At 46.5% G+C, this 15,793-nt stretch overlaps 1 protein-coding gene across 1 annotated transcript in view; it reads left to right on the forward strand.

The window, feature by feature from the left end:
• MYO5B (myosin VB) overlaps positions 1 to 15,793 on the forward strand; it is a 268,746-nt gene that overhangs the window by 103,031 nt on the left and 149,922 nt on the right. The window contains exon 5 of the mRNA XM_083404620.1: positions 11,066 to 11,222. Coding sequence (XP_083260746.1) covers positions 11,066 to 11,222 — 157 coding nt within the window. The remainder of the gene's footprint in view (positions 1 to 11,065; positions 11,223 to 15,793) is intronic.

Consider the following 15,793-nt stretch of genomic DNA (forward strand, 5'->3'; position numbering starts at 1 on the left):
TGTTGCCTTCGGGGAAACCCTTGGGGGGAACTTCAGAATTGATGAGCTGCATTTTCTCTACGTAGTGTAAAGCATTTGAAGACTGACATAGACAAATGAGAAACACACAGTCCCTGAATGCAGAGCAAAGTAATTAACCGTGATTCATTTAGAACAGGCAGAGGTAGCTGTTTTGTGGAGCAGGGCCTCATTTGTTAAACCTAGCTGTAGCAAAACGTCAGCTCCTTGAGTCTTGAGTTTTTTAACTCAGTAACTAGAGAGCAAGGGGTGGAGTTGTCAGGCATGAGTGCAGACAGGTATATTGGGTGTGAGCAGGTGATGAGCTCTTTCAGGAGGTGCCTAGGCCAGAACTGGGAGCCCACATCTCTGCATTCAGTTGCCTTACCAGGACCACAGGTTGGAGCCTCTTCCTAGGCATGCTCCAAGTAATGGAGAATCCTAAGTATCTGAGATATGTATATTATTCACCCAGGCTTGCTGTTGACTCTAGAAGTGTATAAGGGCTTCCTGTACAGGCTAGTACTTTGCCTAGGTAGCAATAATCTCCTGGCTTGTTCTGGTGTCTCAATTCTGATTCCTCTTTGTGGCTTCCACTAAAACTCCCATAATATTGTTCTGTTATTCCAAACTTACATAACCTCAGAACAAGTGCATAACATCACAACAGAACCAAAGCTGCAGGTGTTGTCCACATAGACCCAATTTTATCTATTGGTGGCTCTGAATGATGGAAAATGAACTATCTAAACACTCTTCTAGTTGACCAGAGATTCCATGTCTGGTCACCTGGAGGTTAATTCTTGCTCCACATGGGTGACCAGCTGAGTTTTGACTCTTTCAGTAAGGGGTAAGGGTAAGCGGGATAAGATGAGCATTTCTTTACCATCAGTAAAAAATGGTGGATCTGAAGTCTTATGGTCTATGAAGCATTTTGCAAAAAATAATACATTTTTTTACAAAATTGGGAATGAAAGGCTGGAGATCCATGGGACAGAGCCCTTGCTCTTGCTAGAAGGAACGTGCTTGCAAGGTAGGAATGCAAAGAAGCATCATTAACCTTTTTAATTAGCCTATCCATGAGCTAGTGGCATCAATTAAATTGCAGACATCTGGAAAGGTTATTTTCTGCCTTGAAGATTAGCGTGAGAATAAGGGAGCCCCCTCACTCACCTTTGCCCAGCTGCAGGAGTTGAAGCTATTACCAGTAAGTGGACGTTTGATCTCTTTGCTCGCCTGTGCCGTGAGAGGGCAGCTCCTAGCTGTGCGCAGGAAAGATAATTTCTGATAATATTCTTGCTAACAAAGCCATCAGTCGTGTTTAACTAGGTAACTTTGTGTTACTTGAAAAAGAGTGGGTTTGAGAAGCATGAGATGAACATTCTGTAGTGAGAGAAGTCGAAATCTGCAGCTTGTGCAGGTCACATAAATTTAAGTACCGCAAATGTCCCATGATTTATCCTGCTTTGTCCAGTTTTCCTGCTTTTCTTGGGTTTGGTGGGTTTAGGAGAAGAAAAGCTGCACAGGACCTTGAATTGTAGAATTGTAGGGCTGGAAGAGACCCTTCTATCGTGTCACCTCAAAGTTTTCTTTTCTCTAAACCAAGTGGACAAAGTGGGTATTGTGATAGGAATTTTATGGTCTTAGATATATGGTAATGTTCATAAGTGTACCAACCAAGCACGTACATAGATCAGCACAGGAAGACCAACCTGGAACCATTTTGATTCCTAAACTGAGCCAATGTTTTCTCTGCAAGGTCAAAGTGGGAAACCTCCCATTGTCTCTTTCCTCACAAATCCTGTCTTAAGGGTATGTCTGTGTTTGAATAGGGTGTGAGCCTGTGACATGGCCCAGGAACTAAGTATTTATCATTACAAAAGACTGGCCAGGCTCCCCAGGAAATCCAATCAAGTAACCTGCCAGACAGGAGAAAAACAATATTCAAATTTCTGTTTTAGACCGCCTTTTCTGTGATGTAGGTGTGATGTATCTGAGGGGTGGTCTTAGGTTACATCCCTTCTGTGATGTATGTATGATGTTTCTGGGGGTGGTCTTGATCTACAGGGTGGGAATTTCAAAAGTCTTTGTAAGGCCTTGCACGCCATTTTTCGGGGTCCCTCATCTCTCCTGCGGGTGAGGGGAGCACCCTGTTGCAACAGACCAATAAAGATCAAGCTTACTAGCTGCTTTGCTTCTCAATATTCTCTGGTTGGCCTCTGTTATTCTCTCCTACCAATAGGGAACCCATGTAAGGACTCTATATGGGCTCTTGGATACCCCATTATGGAAAAGGGCAATTTTTGTTTACAACAGTATGCAATCTTGTATTGCCCATTCCACATAAACTCTTCTCTATGTCTTGTCACGATGATTCGTGCTTGAGTGTGTGAATGGGGCACATTGCAAAGAGTACACTGCCAGAGGTTGTATCAGGCAGCGACACACATGCTCTAGCAATGACGTTTGATCTGTGACGGCTGCTTCATGCATTCCTTATGCCCTCCTCGTTGCAGCATTGCCGCTGGGAGCCCAGGCAGCAGTATGCATGGGGGAGACGGCCGTCACCAAAAGCAGCCTGCCCAGGACCCCTCAAAACCCTGCGGAAGGCTGAGAATGCTGGCCCCATTGTATTCTGTGATTCATGTCTTAAAACTGGCCTTTCAAATCCAAATTGTAAACTTGGCTAGGTCTGAAGCACCCAGCTGAGTGCTTCTGAACAAACAAGGGGGTCAGCTGTTCAGGCAAATCTTTTGTAAAACGGGAGGGAGGGGAAATAAAGCTTGGCAGGCTGATTGCATTAGCAGCAAATGGTGTTTACTGTGTCTTTTTATCACTTTCGTTGTCCACAGGGATTCCTTGTATATATGTATGCGTGAGTGTGCCTTAGCGGGTGTGCACTTAGAAGGGGAAATATACAGGGAAGATTGACAGCTGTGTTCCTGAATTTGGCAGATCTGGAAAACTTGTTGCATCCAGATTTCAGTTCCTTTGGTATTGCTTGGTCTACCTGCAATTGGGGGGTGGGGTGGGGTGGGGGTTGCAAGCACCATATTTTTCGCTCTATAAGACGCACCAGACCACAAGATGCACCTAGTTTTTGGAGGAGGAAAACAAGAAAAAAAATATTCTGAATCTCAGAAGCTGGAACAGCAAGAGGGATCGCTGCACAGTGAAAGCAGCAACCCCTCTTGTTGTTCTGGCTTCTGGGATAGCTGCGCAGCCTGCATTCGCTCCATAAGACGCACACACATTTCTCCCTTACTTTTTAGGAGGGGAAAAGTGAGTCCTATAGAGCAAAAAATACAGTATTTGGAACCTCATCTCTCTCTTGGGTCACTAGCTGGAGAGGTGACTTTTTACATTCCTCACTTAGGGGCTTGACAGTTGCTGAATATATTTTTTGTCCTTTTTAACGTGTTTTGTGCTATGTGTACAGTTCACCTAGCCAAATATTCTGCTTTTCTGCCAAGGCAAGCCCATAAGCGGGGAAAGAAAATGATGGGTGGCCTTCACCTCTTGTTTGACCTCAGCAATGGAAATACTGGTGTGGAATGAAAAACATGCAATAGAGTATCTTGCAGGAGCACATGGCTGGCTGGAACCCTGAACAGGAGCGTTTCTGTTAGGTGAGAATGCTCAGCTGCATTTTGTTGCAGGAGCCCATTGTCAGGGCTGATTCCTTTTGGTCAACTTACCCTTTAGGAATTTAAAAAGCATTGCCTAAGTTTAGAGACTATCGCCACATCTTGTGGCAGCGAACTCCCCAAGTTCAGTTAATGCATTGTGTGAAGAAGTGTGTCCTTTTGTCTCTTTCTGTCTACTGCAGTGGGTTTTTTTGCAGCTGGGGGTACTCTTGTCATCTGACCTGTTGTGAAATATCACAGATCGGGGTGGGGAGAACAGGACACAGTTCTTATTCCTCTCTTTAAAATACCACATTTGCCATTGAGCTATGCTCTCCATATAGGACAACTGCTTTATTGATAACTCCTGTAATGCTTAACCTGGACCAATATGTAGTAGTAATGCGTCATCCAAAGTTGAAAGCTTTTTATTGCAATGGGAAGAGCATGGAGTGTCTGTGCTCTGATTTGTTTTTTGCTGTTTTGTGCAGAACAATTGCGGTTTGCTACCCATAGATCCATCTCTATCCTACGTAATTTAAGGGAAGGGTGATGGAGGGTTTTCCAGTGTTCCTTAAGCTTGTTGATGTGGCTGTCAGAGGGGTTTTTATATGGGGTCGTGGGGAGCAGTACACCAAATTGTGTAGCAAACGCATGAAATCTCTCGTGGAGTACAAGTAATAAATAAAAATTATTTGCTGCTTTGGTGTTTTTCGGAGAACTGAAGCGTTAGTTTTAAGAGGAACTAGTTTGACTTCACCCACCCAGACCTATGCCAGCAGCAGCAAATGACTTTCTGTTCCTTCCTGTCAGCTGTGAGCAAAAATACAAAATCACCCACTGTGATGGGATGCTGGGGGTAGTTGGTTGATCTGTTTGAGTTGATTTCCTCCTGCTTTCACCGGGTTCCCAGGACTTACCCAAAATTCACATTGCAACAAAGCAAATTAAAAATAAACATGAAAGCAACAATATTAAAGAACAGTGTAAAACAGCATAATTAAAAATAAACACCAGCAACATAAAAGCAGCAACCTAAACGTCTCCAGTCAGCGTATAATTTTATGTTTTTAAAGCCCTTGGCCTGGCATCTAAATGACTTCTAGGTAAGTTCTGGGTAGAGCGAGTGTGGCATAGTCCAGGGCCCCACCACTGAATAGGCGCCCTTTTGAAGGTTTTAGGCAGATAAGGAGACACGTGGTCCTTAAAGAAGGCCCTTTATGTTCCTCAGATGCGACTCCGACAGAGCCTTTACTTCTATTGGAATATGTGAGTTAGTGAGCCATCACCTCTGTCTTTGGCCTGCCTGATGGCTTGGGACTGGCTTCCGAAGAGAAGCTGTTGGCGACTAGATTGGCTTGTGTGGCTTCCTGTTGTTTGTCTCCGTATTTAAGGTTTGACCCCTGAAGCGGTTGCAGGAAGTTGACCTTTCCTTAAAGGTAAAGGGACCCCTGACCATTAGGTCCAGTCGTGGCTGACTCTGGGGTTGCGGCGCTCATCTCACTTTATTGGCCGAGGGAGCCGGTGTACAGCTTCCGGGTCATGTGGCCAGCATGACTAAGTGGCTTGGAAAGGCCTTCTGAGGCTCTCAAGCCAAAACACTTGCCAGCACGCAAAATAAATTAGAAGAGTGGGGTGCAAGTTTTTATGCTAGAACAACCACAGGAATCATCATGTGGAAACATTGCTTTCAGTTCTGCACAGGTAGGAGAACGCTTACAATCTGTCTCTCCCATTTGGTAGCATCGTGCAGATTTGGCGATGCCACTTCCAGGCTTTCGCTGGGGTGAATTTACCCCACCTGCTTTTAGGAGGAAGGCTCACAAGGTCTGCTCCCAAAGGGAGAGGGTGAGGGATTCTCCACATGGCCCCTGGTTCAAGTTTGATGCAGCCTCTTTGGGCTGGTAGGCTTGGGGAGCAAGCCTCCCGTATAAAGGAAGCTCCTCCCTCAAGCTCTTCATCTTTTTGCGGGTTCAGCTGGGGGGCGGGGGGGTTGGTTTTGTTCTCTTGGGACCTGCTGTGGGCCACCTGCTGAATGCTGAACAGTGGGGGGGGGTGGCTTGGAAAGGTCACACCCCCACAACTTCTCTTTTGGGGGAGAGGCACCATCACACCTGTGTAAGTGATGGAGCTTCTCTTGGGTGGTTTGGCTCTTGGAAGGAGGCAGTAAATCTCCTGCATGTACAGATTATAACCTCCTGCACTTGTTGGGTTTGCTTGGCGCAAGGTGTTATTTGTTTATAGTAATAAATATAACCTTTAACCAAATGCTTGAGCATTGAGTCTTCATTCTGGGTGTGGGGTAATTTTCCTGCCTATTCCTCCTTGTTTCATTCTACCTGCCTGTCTGATGTGGCTTAGATTTCTCTTCCGCTGCCATATCAGCAGAGTGAAGAGTAGCTATCATGGGTCCATTTTCTTTCCCCCCCAGCCCCACCCCTTCAACAACCTCTGGTTGAAACTTACCATATTTTTCACTCTGTAAGACGCACCTGACCATAAGACGCACCTAGTTTTTAGAGAAGGAAAACAAGAAACAAGAAAGCAATGCAAAGCCTCCAGCTGCGCTCAAGAGGTTTTGTGTGGCTATTGCTGAAGTCAGGAGAGCAAGAAGAATCAGTGCGCACTGATCCCTCTGGCTTTCCTGGCTTCAGCGATAGCTATACATCCTGCATTCGCTCCATAAGACGCACACACATGTCCCCTTACTTTTTAGGAGGGGAAAAGTGTGTCTTATAGAGCGGAAAATACGGTACTTGGAACACATCCGGTTTAAAATAAAAGTGTTAAATGGTGCATGGCAGCGGAATTCATCCTGGGATGTTGGAGATTGATTCACAAAAAGTCCCATCTGGAAATAATGGGTGGGGTACTTTGGACAGCAGACAGTGACTGTCAGTCTTGGGATTCCCCATGACTCAAAGGAGCACATGGTATCTTTGGAAACTCTGCAGAGTCCACTCTGTTCTCTAATGCATGCAGTCTTTCTTTTAAAAATCGTCCTCTGTGTATGATGCTTATAAGAGTAGATGGCAAATCTTACATTTTCTCCAGGGCAGTAAGTCTTGAAGCATGTTTTGCCTAGAAGGCTGTTAGCGCTCAAAGGCAGAGGCACCTACCTGCATGTGAGTCCCGGCAGGTCTGGAGCCAAATGGAGAGCTCGGATAGATCTATGGGAGGGAGATGTCCAGTGAGGCTCTGGGTGCAATTGCTGCTTGCTGAAAGAGGCCTACACCCGGGCAGAGCCATCTTGAAGCATCGGGTCCACAGTGGAGGGATGAGAAGGCGATGGGCTGAGAACCCCCCACTTATTCCTTCCATTGTTATTCAGCCCCTAGAGCCCCAAACCCTTTATTAAAAAAAGAGAGAGAGTTCAGCCACATTGGGCCTGAATCTCAGGATTGACATGTCAAGTTTGTCATGCCTGGCGGCCTAGATCTTGAGCAATGAGGAATAACAGAAGAGAACCAATAGCCTTTGTCCCCTCACCAGCAGTGTTTGAAATTAGCCAGGAGCCAGGCGCATTTTTCACCTAGCTTTCGACCACTTGTGACCAAGTGAAGATGCCTGGGTGCCAGGATGGGGGCCTGATATCTCCACCATATGAGGATCATTGGACCCAGTCTGCTTCCACACATTAATATCCCATCCTGTAGAATCCTTATCAGTTATATTTTATCTGTACAATCGGAATGAATGGTGTGGTGGTTAAGAGCGGGAGTCTCGTAATCTGGGGAACCAGGTTCGCTTCCCCGCTCCTCCACATGCAGCTGCTGGGTGACCTTGGGCCAGTCACACTTCTTTGAAGTCTCTCAGCCCCACTCACCGCACAGAGTGTTTGTTGTGTCGGAGGAAGGGAAAGGAAAATGTTAGCCACTTTGAGACTCCTTAAAGGGAGTGAAAGGCGGGATATCAAATCCAAACTCCTCTTCTTCTTCTTCTTGGAAACAAATTGCCTTTTCTGTGCAGCCTCAGCGAATGTATTAAGAAAAAGAGGTCGGAATAAGCCAATATATATGCACTGTCCCTGGATCAAGGGGCTTTTCTTCTTTACCGTATTTTTCGCTCTATAAGACGCACTTTCCCCCTCCTAAAAAGGAAGGGGAAATGTGTGTGTGTCTTATGGAGCGAATGCAGGCTGTGCAGCTTTCGCTGAAGCCAGGAGAGCAAGAGGGATCAGTGCACACCGATCCCTCCTGCTCTCCTGGCTTCAGGGATAGCTGCCCAAAGCCTTCTGAGCACCTTCCCGCTTTGCTGAAGGGGCGCTGCGCAGAGAGGGAAAGCTGAGCAGCACCTCTCCAGCGAAGCGAAGCCAGGAGAGCAAGAGGGACCGGTGCGCACCAATCCCTCTTGCCCTCCTAGCTTCTGGGATAGCCGCCCGAAGCTTCCTGAGCGCAGCGGGAGCCTCCCTCTGTGTGCAGCGCCCCTTCTCCTGCCGCTTTGCTGAAGGGGTGCTGCACAGAGAGGGAAAGCTTCCATTTCTCCTCCCACTTTGCTGGAGAGGCTCTGCGCAGAGAGGGAGAGAATTATTTTTTTTCCTTGTTCTCCTCCTCTAAAACTAGGAGCGTCTTATGGTCGGGTGTGCCTTATAGAGCGAAAAATACGGTAAGTTCTCAAAGCTCTTAACCTGGCTCAAGGTTGTCATCTGAACTAGCCAGGCGTTTAATTGAGAATCAAAGTAGTCAGTCTGTCCTTAGAAAAACAGGAGCTATCTTGCTCCCAGTGGCGTAGCGTGGGGGGTGCAGGGGGGCCCGGCCGCACCGGGCGCAACATCTGGGGGGGACGCGCTCACACTCGCAGCTCTCAGCCCCTACCTGGCTCACTCACTCTCTCTCACTGCAGTGCTGGCTGTGCGAATCCGATCCGAGCCGCCGGGTCGCTGCCCACTATGGAGGGGAGGGTGCCAGGCGTGCGGTGCGGTGCGGAGAGAGAGCGAGGGACTATCTGGGGGAGGGACAGTGCAGCGGGGGGGGGGGCAAATTACTTGCCTTGCCCCGGGTGCTGACAACCCACGCTACGCCACTGCTTGCTCCAAAATGGCAACTAGACCTTCAGTTTTGGCGACTGCAACCTTGGTTTAAGGAGTGATATGGGTCCTGTATTATATATCTGAGCTTCTAACGCTGCTCACCAGGAAGAGCCAGCCTCCACAGGGCAGGGCAGAGGCTTTGTGGCTATTCCTCCTCCACATACTCAGACCTACAAGCCTCATTCACTTGGTCTAGAGCTGTTGAAATCAAGGGAGGAGGTGGGAAACAGGCAGCCTCCCCTCCCCTTTTTTCATTGGCAACCACAGCCTTGTGGCCCATCTTGGGGGCAACAAATAAATCCAAACAAATCCATGGGAGGAAAGACAGGGGCAGCCATAAGTGCAGGTAAAGGTAAAGGGTAAAGGGACCCCTGACCATTAGGTCCAGTCGTGGCCGACTCTAGGGTTTCGGTGCTCATCTCGCTTTATTGGCCGAGGGAGCCGGCGTACAGCTTCTGGGTCATGTGGCCAGCATGACTAAGCCACTTCTGGCGAACCAGAGCAGTGCACGGAAATGCCGTTTACCTTCCCGCCAGAGCAGTACCTATTTATCTACTTGCACTTTGACGTGCTTTCGAACTGCTAGGTTGGCAGGAGCAGGGACTGAGCAACGGGAACTCACCCCGTCGTGGGGATTCGAACCACCGATCGGCAAGTCCTAGGCTCAGTGGTTTAACCCACAGAGCCACCCATGTCCCTAGGCCATAAGTGCAGTCAGTACCAATGATGAGGTGGCAGGAGGAAGGCAGAGAGTGTGCCTGTGTGACGTAGAGGCTAGAGTGTTTGGGTAGGACCTTGGAGATCCGAGTTCAAATCCTGCCCTGCAGTGAAGCTCAGTGTGTGACCTTGGGCCACTCAGCCCTAACTCACCTCACAGGGTTCTTGCAGTAAATTAACTTCCAGCCAATCTGTGGCTTCTGTTCTGGGGATGTTCAACGAGGCACAAGCAACTTGATTCCGATTAAAGCTTGGGTTGTGCTTCCATTGCACTGACAGAATCATAATTCTATACTATCTGTTCTGAGTTGTTGATTCAGGATCAGGTTTAAGCTAGCAGAAAAGAGGAGACTTTTAATGATATGTTAATATAATATTTGAATAGTCTCATGCTATGTGGTGTAGGGTGGTCTCTAAATCTGAATAAATAAGGTACCACAGCTTCCCGCCGGTCGTAAGCAAAGCTCGGAGAGCTGCTTTAATCATGCAGACTAAATATGTTTTTGCATTTTTGCTTATTTTGCATATTTCTGGGTTTGCTAATCACAAGGAGGTATAAGGAGCTACTGAGTGCAGCGAATCCTCTGTCACCTCAAAATGAGTCCCTTTCCTCCCTCCCACCAACAAGATTCTTAACATTGTTCAAGTATTTTCAAGATCTGGAATTTTGCTGCTTAAGATTTTTATTTATTTCAGTCACTTCTGCTCCTTCTTTCCATATTGATCATGAAAGCAGCTAACAACATCAAAGCAATTAAGTGCAATAAAGCACAATCAAAACCATCTATTGATTAGTTGCACTTCGGCTTAGTAGCACATTAAACATTAATGGGTTAATTAAGAACATAAGAAGAGACTGAAGGATCAACCCAATGGCCTATCTAGTCCAGCGTCCTGTTCACACAGTGGCCAACCACATGACTAGGGCACCATGCAATGAACATATTCGCTGTGTGATCCCTCATTGGCTGGGATGGTCCTTTTAAAAAAATAATAGTAATAATTAAAGATGCAGAACAAAAGTGAGGGAAACAATGTATGCCAGCAGGCTTGCAAAAATAGGGATTTATTTATTTATAACATTTATGTACCACCTTATGTACCATCTTCCAAGGATCTCAAACTGGTGTACATGGTTCCCTTCCCAATTTCAAGAGTGTGGTTCATTTCTAGTGCTGAAATAAGATGCAGATACCAGTCTGGTCACCTTTGTAAAAGGAATGGGGAAGCACCATCTTCTTCTTCACCTCAGGTGGCAAAATGTCTTGGACCAGCTGTTAGGACTGGGAGATACCAGGTTTTCAACATCACGATATATCACCAGCTAAACATTGCAATATATTGATATATCACAATGTCTGAAATAAGGATGGAACTATGTAGAGGCGAACAGCTCTGTGTGTTTGTGCTCACGCATGCAAATATGCTCTCTCTTTCTCTCCATTTCCTACCTTTAACATTTTAGGAAGGCAGGACACATTTTGAAATAAATAAACCAAGTTTAAAATAACTGAGAAGTTTAGATCCTTGCCATATCAATTCTGCTCTTTACATGGAATGAAAGAGCCATTGGCCCATTCCAGGTAAATGGAACTCACATGGGAGGCAGACAATATGAAGTGATATGAGCCGGCCAAGAAAAGATAGCAATGTTAAGAGGTTAAATGTAACACCTGCCTCATTCTTCCTCATACAGGGATGAGAAGAACCAGTCCATTATTGTTAGCGGGGAGTCTGGTGCCGGCAAAACCGTCTCTGCCAAATATGCCATGCGCTACTTCGCATCTGTTGGAGGCTCCTCCAGCGAAACCAATATTGAAGAGAAAGTTCTGGCTTCCAGTCCTATCATGGAGGTAAGGGCCAACTCAACTGTGGCATAAATACTTCTACTTTGGGGCAATATGGGAGGGAAAGAGCATTTGTGTTACAATACGTACACCTTGTGGAAAGAGATAAACACAAGAAGAAAGATTTCATTAAAAAACACAACAACATTTCAAACGAAAAGAGAGAGGTGGAAAATAATTGACATGCATGAAATAAAATAAACACTGATAAGCCATAAAACGTTCAGTGCGTTGAAATTACGGCATCCAAATTTGTTTGAGCAAACTGATGTTGCAGAAAATCTTTGAAGTTATGCAGCATTTTCTGCAGGGGGCCTGTCTCTCGATCCGTTTCCAAAGTTCTTAATTGTGAGCAGATCTGGAGTGGACCCCATTGCTATGTTCCGTATGCTGGGTTGGTTCTTCAAATAATACCCCTCCCCATGAAAACAGCAGAGAAGAACTGCATGGCGGTATCTCGCCCCCCCAATTTCATCACTTTACTCCTGCGACTTTCCAAATTAAGGGGGTCGCAAACAGATTTTATTTCTCTTGAATCAGGAAATGAATATCAAGCATGCACTGTGTTCTGTTAGTTTTCTGGAAGTGGCTTTTACATTGTATGAAAGCTGAAGCAGAATGTGGGAATTAACAGGTAGGAGAACTTCAGGGAAATGGAAGGATTTTCATTGGCAAATTCCCTGTTTCATCTGCAAGGGCTGGTGGGGGGTTATTCTGAGTCAACCAGATCAGAGTTCCAGCCTCATCTTGTGCGTGTGATGCTACTGACTTGTGCCTGCTGCCAGAGGTTTCCTGCCAGCAACGCATGACATGGAAAGTGGTCTTTAGTGTTTTACCCGCCTTTAGAATTTCAAAGTTTGCTTGGTTCAAGACGGTCTATTCTTAAGTTCTGTTGCTCTTGCTGTTGTTGTTTCGGAAGATTGAATGCAGATTAATGCTGCCTTCATGCTGCCTTCAGCTGTGTAACGTCAGCCTCAGCTGATGCTTGCAAATTTGACTTCATGTCAACATTGTCCCAGCTCATTTTTAATGGAGAATTCAGATCCCAACCCCAATAATAGTCTTCAGAAGTTGAGACTTGCATTAGCCTGGTCTCGAAACAGAATCAATATTCCCTTTTCAAAGATGCTCTTTCGTTCTCCTGTATGTCAAATCATTTTGTTTTTAGCAAGCGCTTTCCTACTATGCTTTGCTGCAGAGAAAATTCATCAGTCTTCAGCAAAAGAAAGCTTTGCCGGCAACAGGCAGGCTTTCGGTTGGAGGGCATTCTGCTTAACTCTACAGAGGCAATGTGTGGGGCTCAGGGGGAACTTTTTTTCAGCTGGGTAGAGCCTTACATGCAACATTGTACTATCCTGACCCATGGGGATACCTACTGCTACGGATGAAAGCCAGCCCAAGTGCAGAGGATCCCAGGGTTCTGTGCACGCAGAAAGGCGAAACAAAGTGGGTTCAGCACCTTGGAGAGAGATCTGTGGGTGGGTTTCATGACCACAGCTGGTGATTGTGCAGTTGAGGCAGAACATCCAAATTATCTCACCAGCACCTTAGAGCAACTGCAGGACTAGGTAGTTTGAGATATTGTCTCAGCACTCTCCTGATCATCCTGAAAAGTCTGTGAACTAGTCATTGGACTCTGGTGGCAGAGGTGTCTCTTCAGGATTCAGGGGAAGGCATTCATTTCCAGGTACCTGTGGTGGTTGCTCGTGAGTAATTAGGCAGGACTCCGACCTGTCTTTTACAGGTTTTATTGGTGCAAACTATATACAGTGCAGAATCACAAAGTTCATGTCCGTCTTAGTCGCTTGCAGATTCCGGGAGTGGCCCCTTCTGGTTTCCCCTCCAACATAAGAACTTGGACACCCAAAATCTCCACCTTCCCTCCTTACATTTCACCCCTCTGCGTAAGCTGGGCGACGGAAACGGCGTTACTGCCTCCTGGCTAGCCAGGCTAGGTGAGGCGCTTGGGCTCTCAGTAGCAGCCTTGAGCCCTCCCCTCGCTTGGCTCCCCCCTTCCCATTCTGCTCCACTGGAGGCGTGACTTTCCCCACCGCTCGATGAGGCGCTGCTCCTCAGAAGCACCGGAGGCTCTCTGTATCCCCCTGGCTCCCCCCCCCCCCGTTCCAATGGCAGCCCCCTGACATTCATGCTCTAGTTTCTGCAGCTGTGCATAGACGGACCAGAGGGTGGCTCCATCCCCCCTTCTGAGTTGCCAAGGTTTATAGTCTGGGGCATGACATGAACCAGATGCTTTGGACTACGACTCTTGTCATCCCTGACCATTGGCCACGCTACCTGGGTATGATGGAAACTGCAGTGCACAGTGCCTGTTGGAGAATACTGTTCAAAGAGCTTACAGATGGGCTGGAAGAGCAGCAGGGTGTAAGAGAGGGAGGATCAACACAGTCGAAGCACCTTGCAGTGGCTCAGGAGTCTATGAAGCTCGCTCTGTTTGGGCTTCCCTATACGCTGGGCTCTGGGATGATCTTAGTAGCCCCCTTGTGCTCACTGCATCATTGCGGAGGCTGGAGCTTAATATCTGTGTCCCAAGTTTTCGTTCTCCTGCACTGACAGAGGTTTCTTTATCAACTGCTCCAGTTTCTGAGTACTCTCTTCCTTTTGCTCCTGAAAATAAATGAGCGCTCTACTGCCAACTCTAATTTTCAAATTCGTAGTGATAAGAGAATTAATTGCCGCGTGTGTGGCAGACTCTGTTAGATGTCTGCCAGCTTGGCTAGTGTTGCCCAGGCTCCTCTTTCCCCCGTTAAAGAGAGATGCTGAAGCTTTTCTGCTATAAGCTCTGGCTGGCAGCCAATACAAGGCTGTCTTGAATCTTTTAAGCTGAACCCTGCATTCAGGTCTGGCCTTTAAAGCATAGGCATTGTGCACTTTTAAGCATGCACTGATATGCGGCTATCAGAGAAAGTAGCAATGCCACCCTCGTGCCTTTTGCAAGGACTTGTACCATTTGACAAGTAGCCTTTTGAAATTTGGAAGATCCTTGGGTGCTGCTTAAATTAACCCAAAAGCTTTGCTGTGGTCAGGCCAAGGTCCTGTCTAGTCTCGCATAGTTTTTCCAGTTGCAGGGTTGGAACACCTTGAGCAGGTAAAAGTGTTAGGATTGTTTTAGACAGATTGTGATTGTCTCTGTTTGCTATGGGGCAAAATACTGTATTTTTCGCTCTATAAGACGCACCAGACCACAAGACGCACCTAGTTTTGGGAGGAGGAAAACAATAAAAAAAATATTCTGAATCTCAGAAGCCAGAACAGCAAGAGGGATCGCTGTGCAGTGAAAGCAGCGATCCCTCTTGCTGTTCTGGCTTCTGGGATAGCCGCGCAGCCTGCATTCGCTCCATAAGACGCACACACATTTCCCCTTACTTTTTAAGAGGGAAAAAGTGAGTCTTATAGAGCAAAAAATACGGTATGTTGGCTGCAGTGAGGGATGGGGCAAAAACTTGCCCATACTGTGCTCCCTTCTACTGCTTCTGTTAGCAGGGGCAGGCATCACCCTGTCATCAATGGTGTGTTTGATTGAAGCCCTTTCTCTTTTTGTGATACAAGGAGGTGAATTAATTTACCCCCATAGGAATGCATAGAAACAGTACTGTGGATGCAAACCCTACTTTGGTATGCCTGGTTATAGTGACCAAGCCACAAAAGACAGGGATGCCATGAGGAGAGGCTGTGGATTTGGGTACACTAACAGAGACTTAATTGTGTGCCCCCTGGGGAATGCAATGTCCTCTGTTTGTTGCAGGGAATCAGTTTCGATTTTGCAATGTTAGGTTTCTTGGTATGTGGAACCCAATGCTAACACGGTACTTCAGAGAAGGTCTTTCCGGTGCAGAATAAAAATGCGTTTTTATCTTCCGATCTGTACATGAGATGCTTCTGGGAACATAACTGAAAAACAGGAACTCTCAAATTGCATTTATTCTGGGAGTTTTCATTGCTGCCTTAAATTACAAATTAAAAAACACCGATTGTGTGATGAGATTCTGTTAAGTCTGCTTACCTGCTATCGAGCCCAGGGAAGATCTTAGTCTTAACGGTGCTGCTAATCTGTCCCTGGGCCTTGCTTCCGTTTTCCTTTCTGAGAGTGGTTTGTTCTCTGCCACTCTCCTGTGTTTTATTACGGTGTTTGCAGAAGACGGTTCTGTCTGCAACAATCACATAATTGCTTCCTTCCTCCCTATTCTGTTAAACACAGATGATCGGATCCGAATGACAGTAATTGAGATTCTATGTGATGGTTGTATAAAGCTGCGGTCCCTGCGGGATTGTGTTCTCATGGCAGATTTTTTAATTTAAGAGAGCGCTGATGAGAATTAGCAAAACCAGATACCATAACTCAGACGTGAGGAGGTGAATCCCCAATGAGGGAACCTCACAGGGAGCTTAGTTAGGTGGTGCGAATCAAAGGAGCGACAAGCACAAAACACATTCTGTCGCTTGCACTATAACTTAAATGTTTTAATTAGGGGTGTTCTGAAATTTCTTAACCGTGTTTCTGTCAGCGGGAGTTGAGAAGTGCTTTCTGTTTTGTTTACAATGCTCTTTGCCGACCTTTT

This window comes from Podarcis tiliguerta (genome assembly GCF_965153285.1).
Source record: "Podarcis tiliguerta genome assembly, chromosome: 11".
NCBI lineage: Eukaryota > Metazoa > Chordata > Lepidosauria > Squamata > Lacertidae > Podarcis > Podarcis tiliguerta.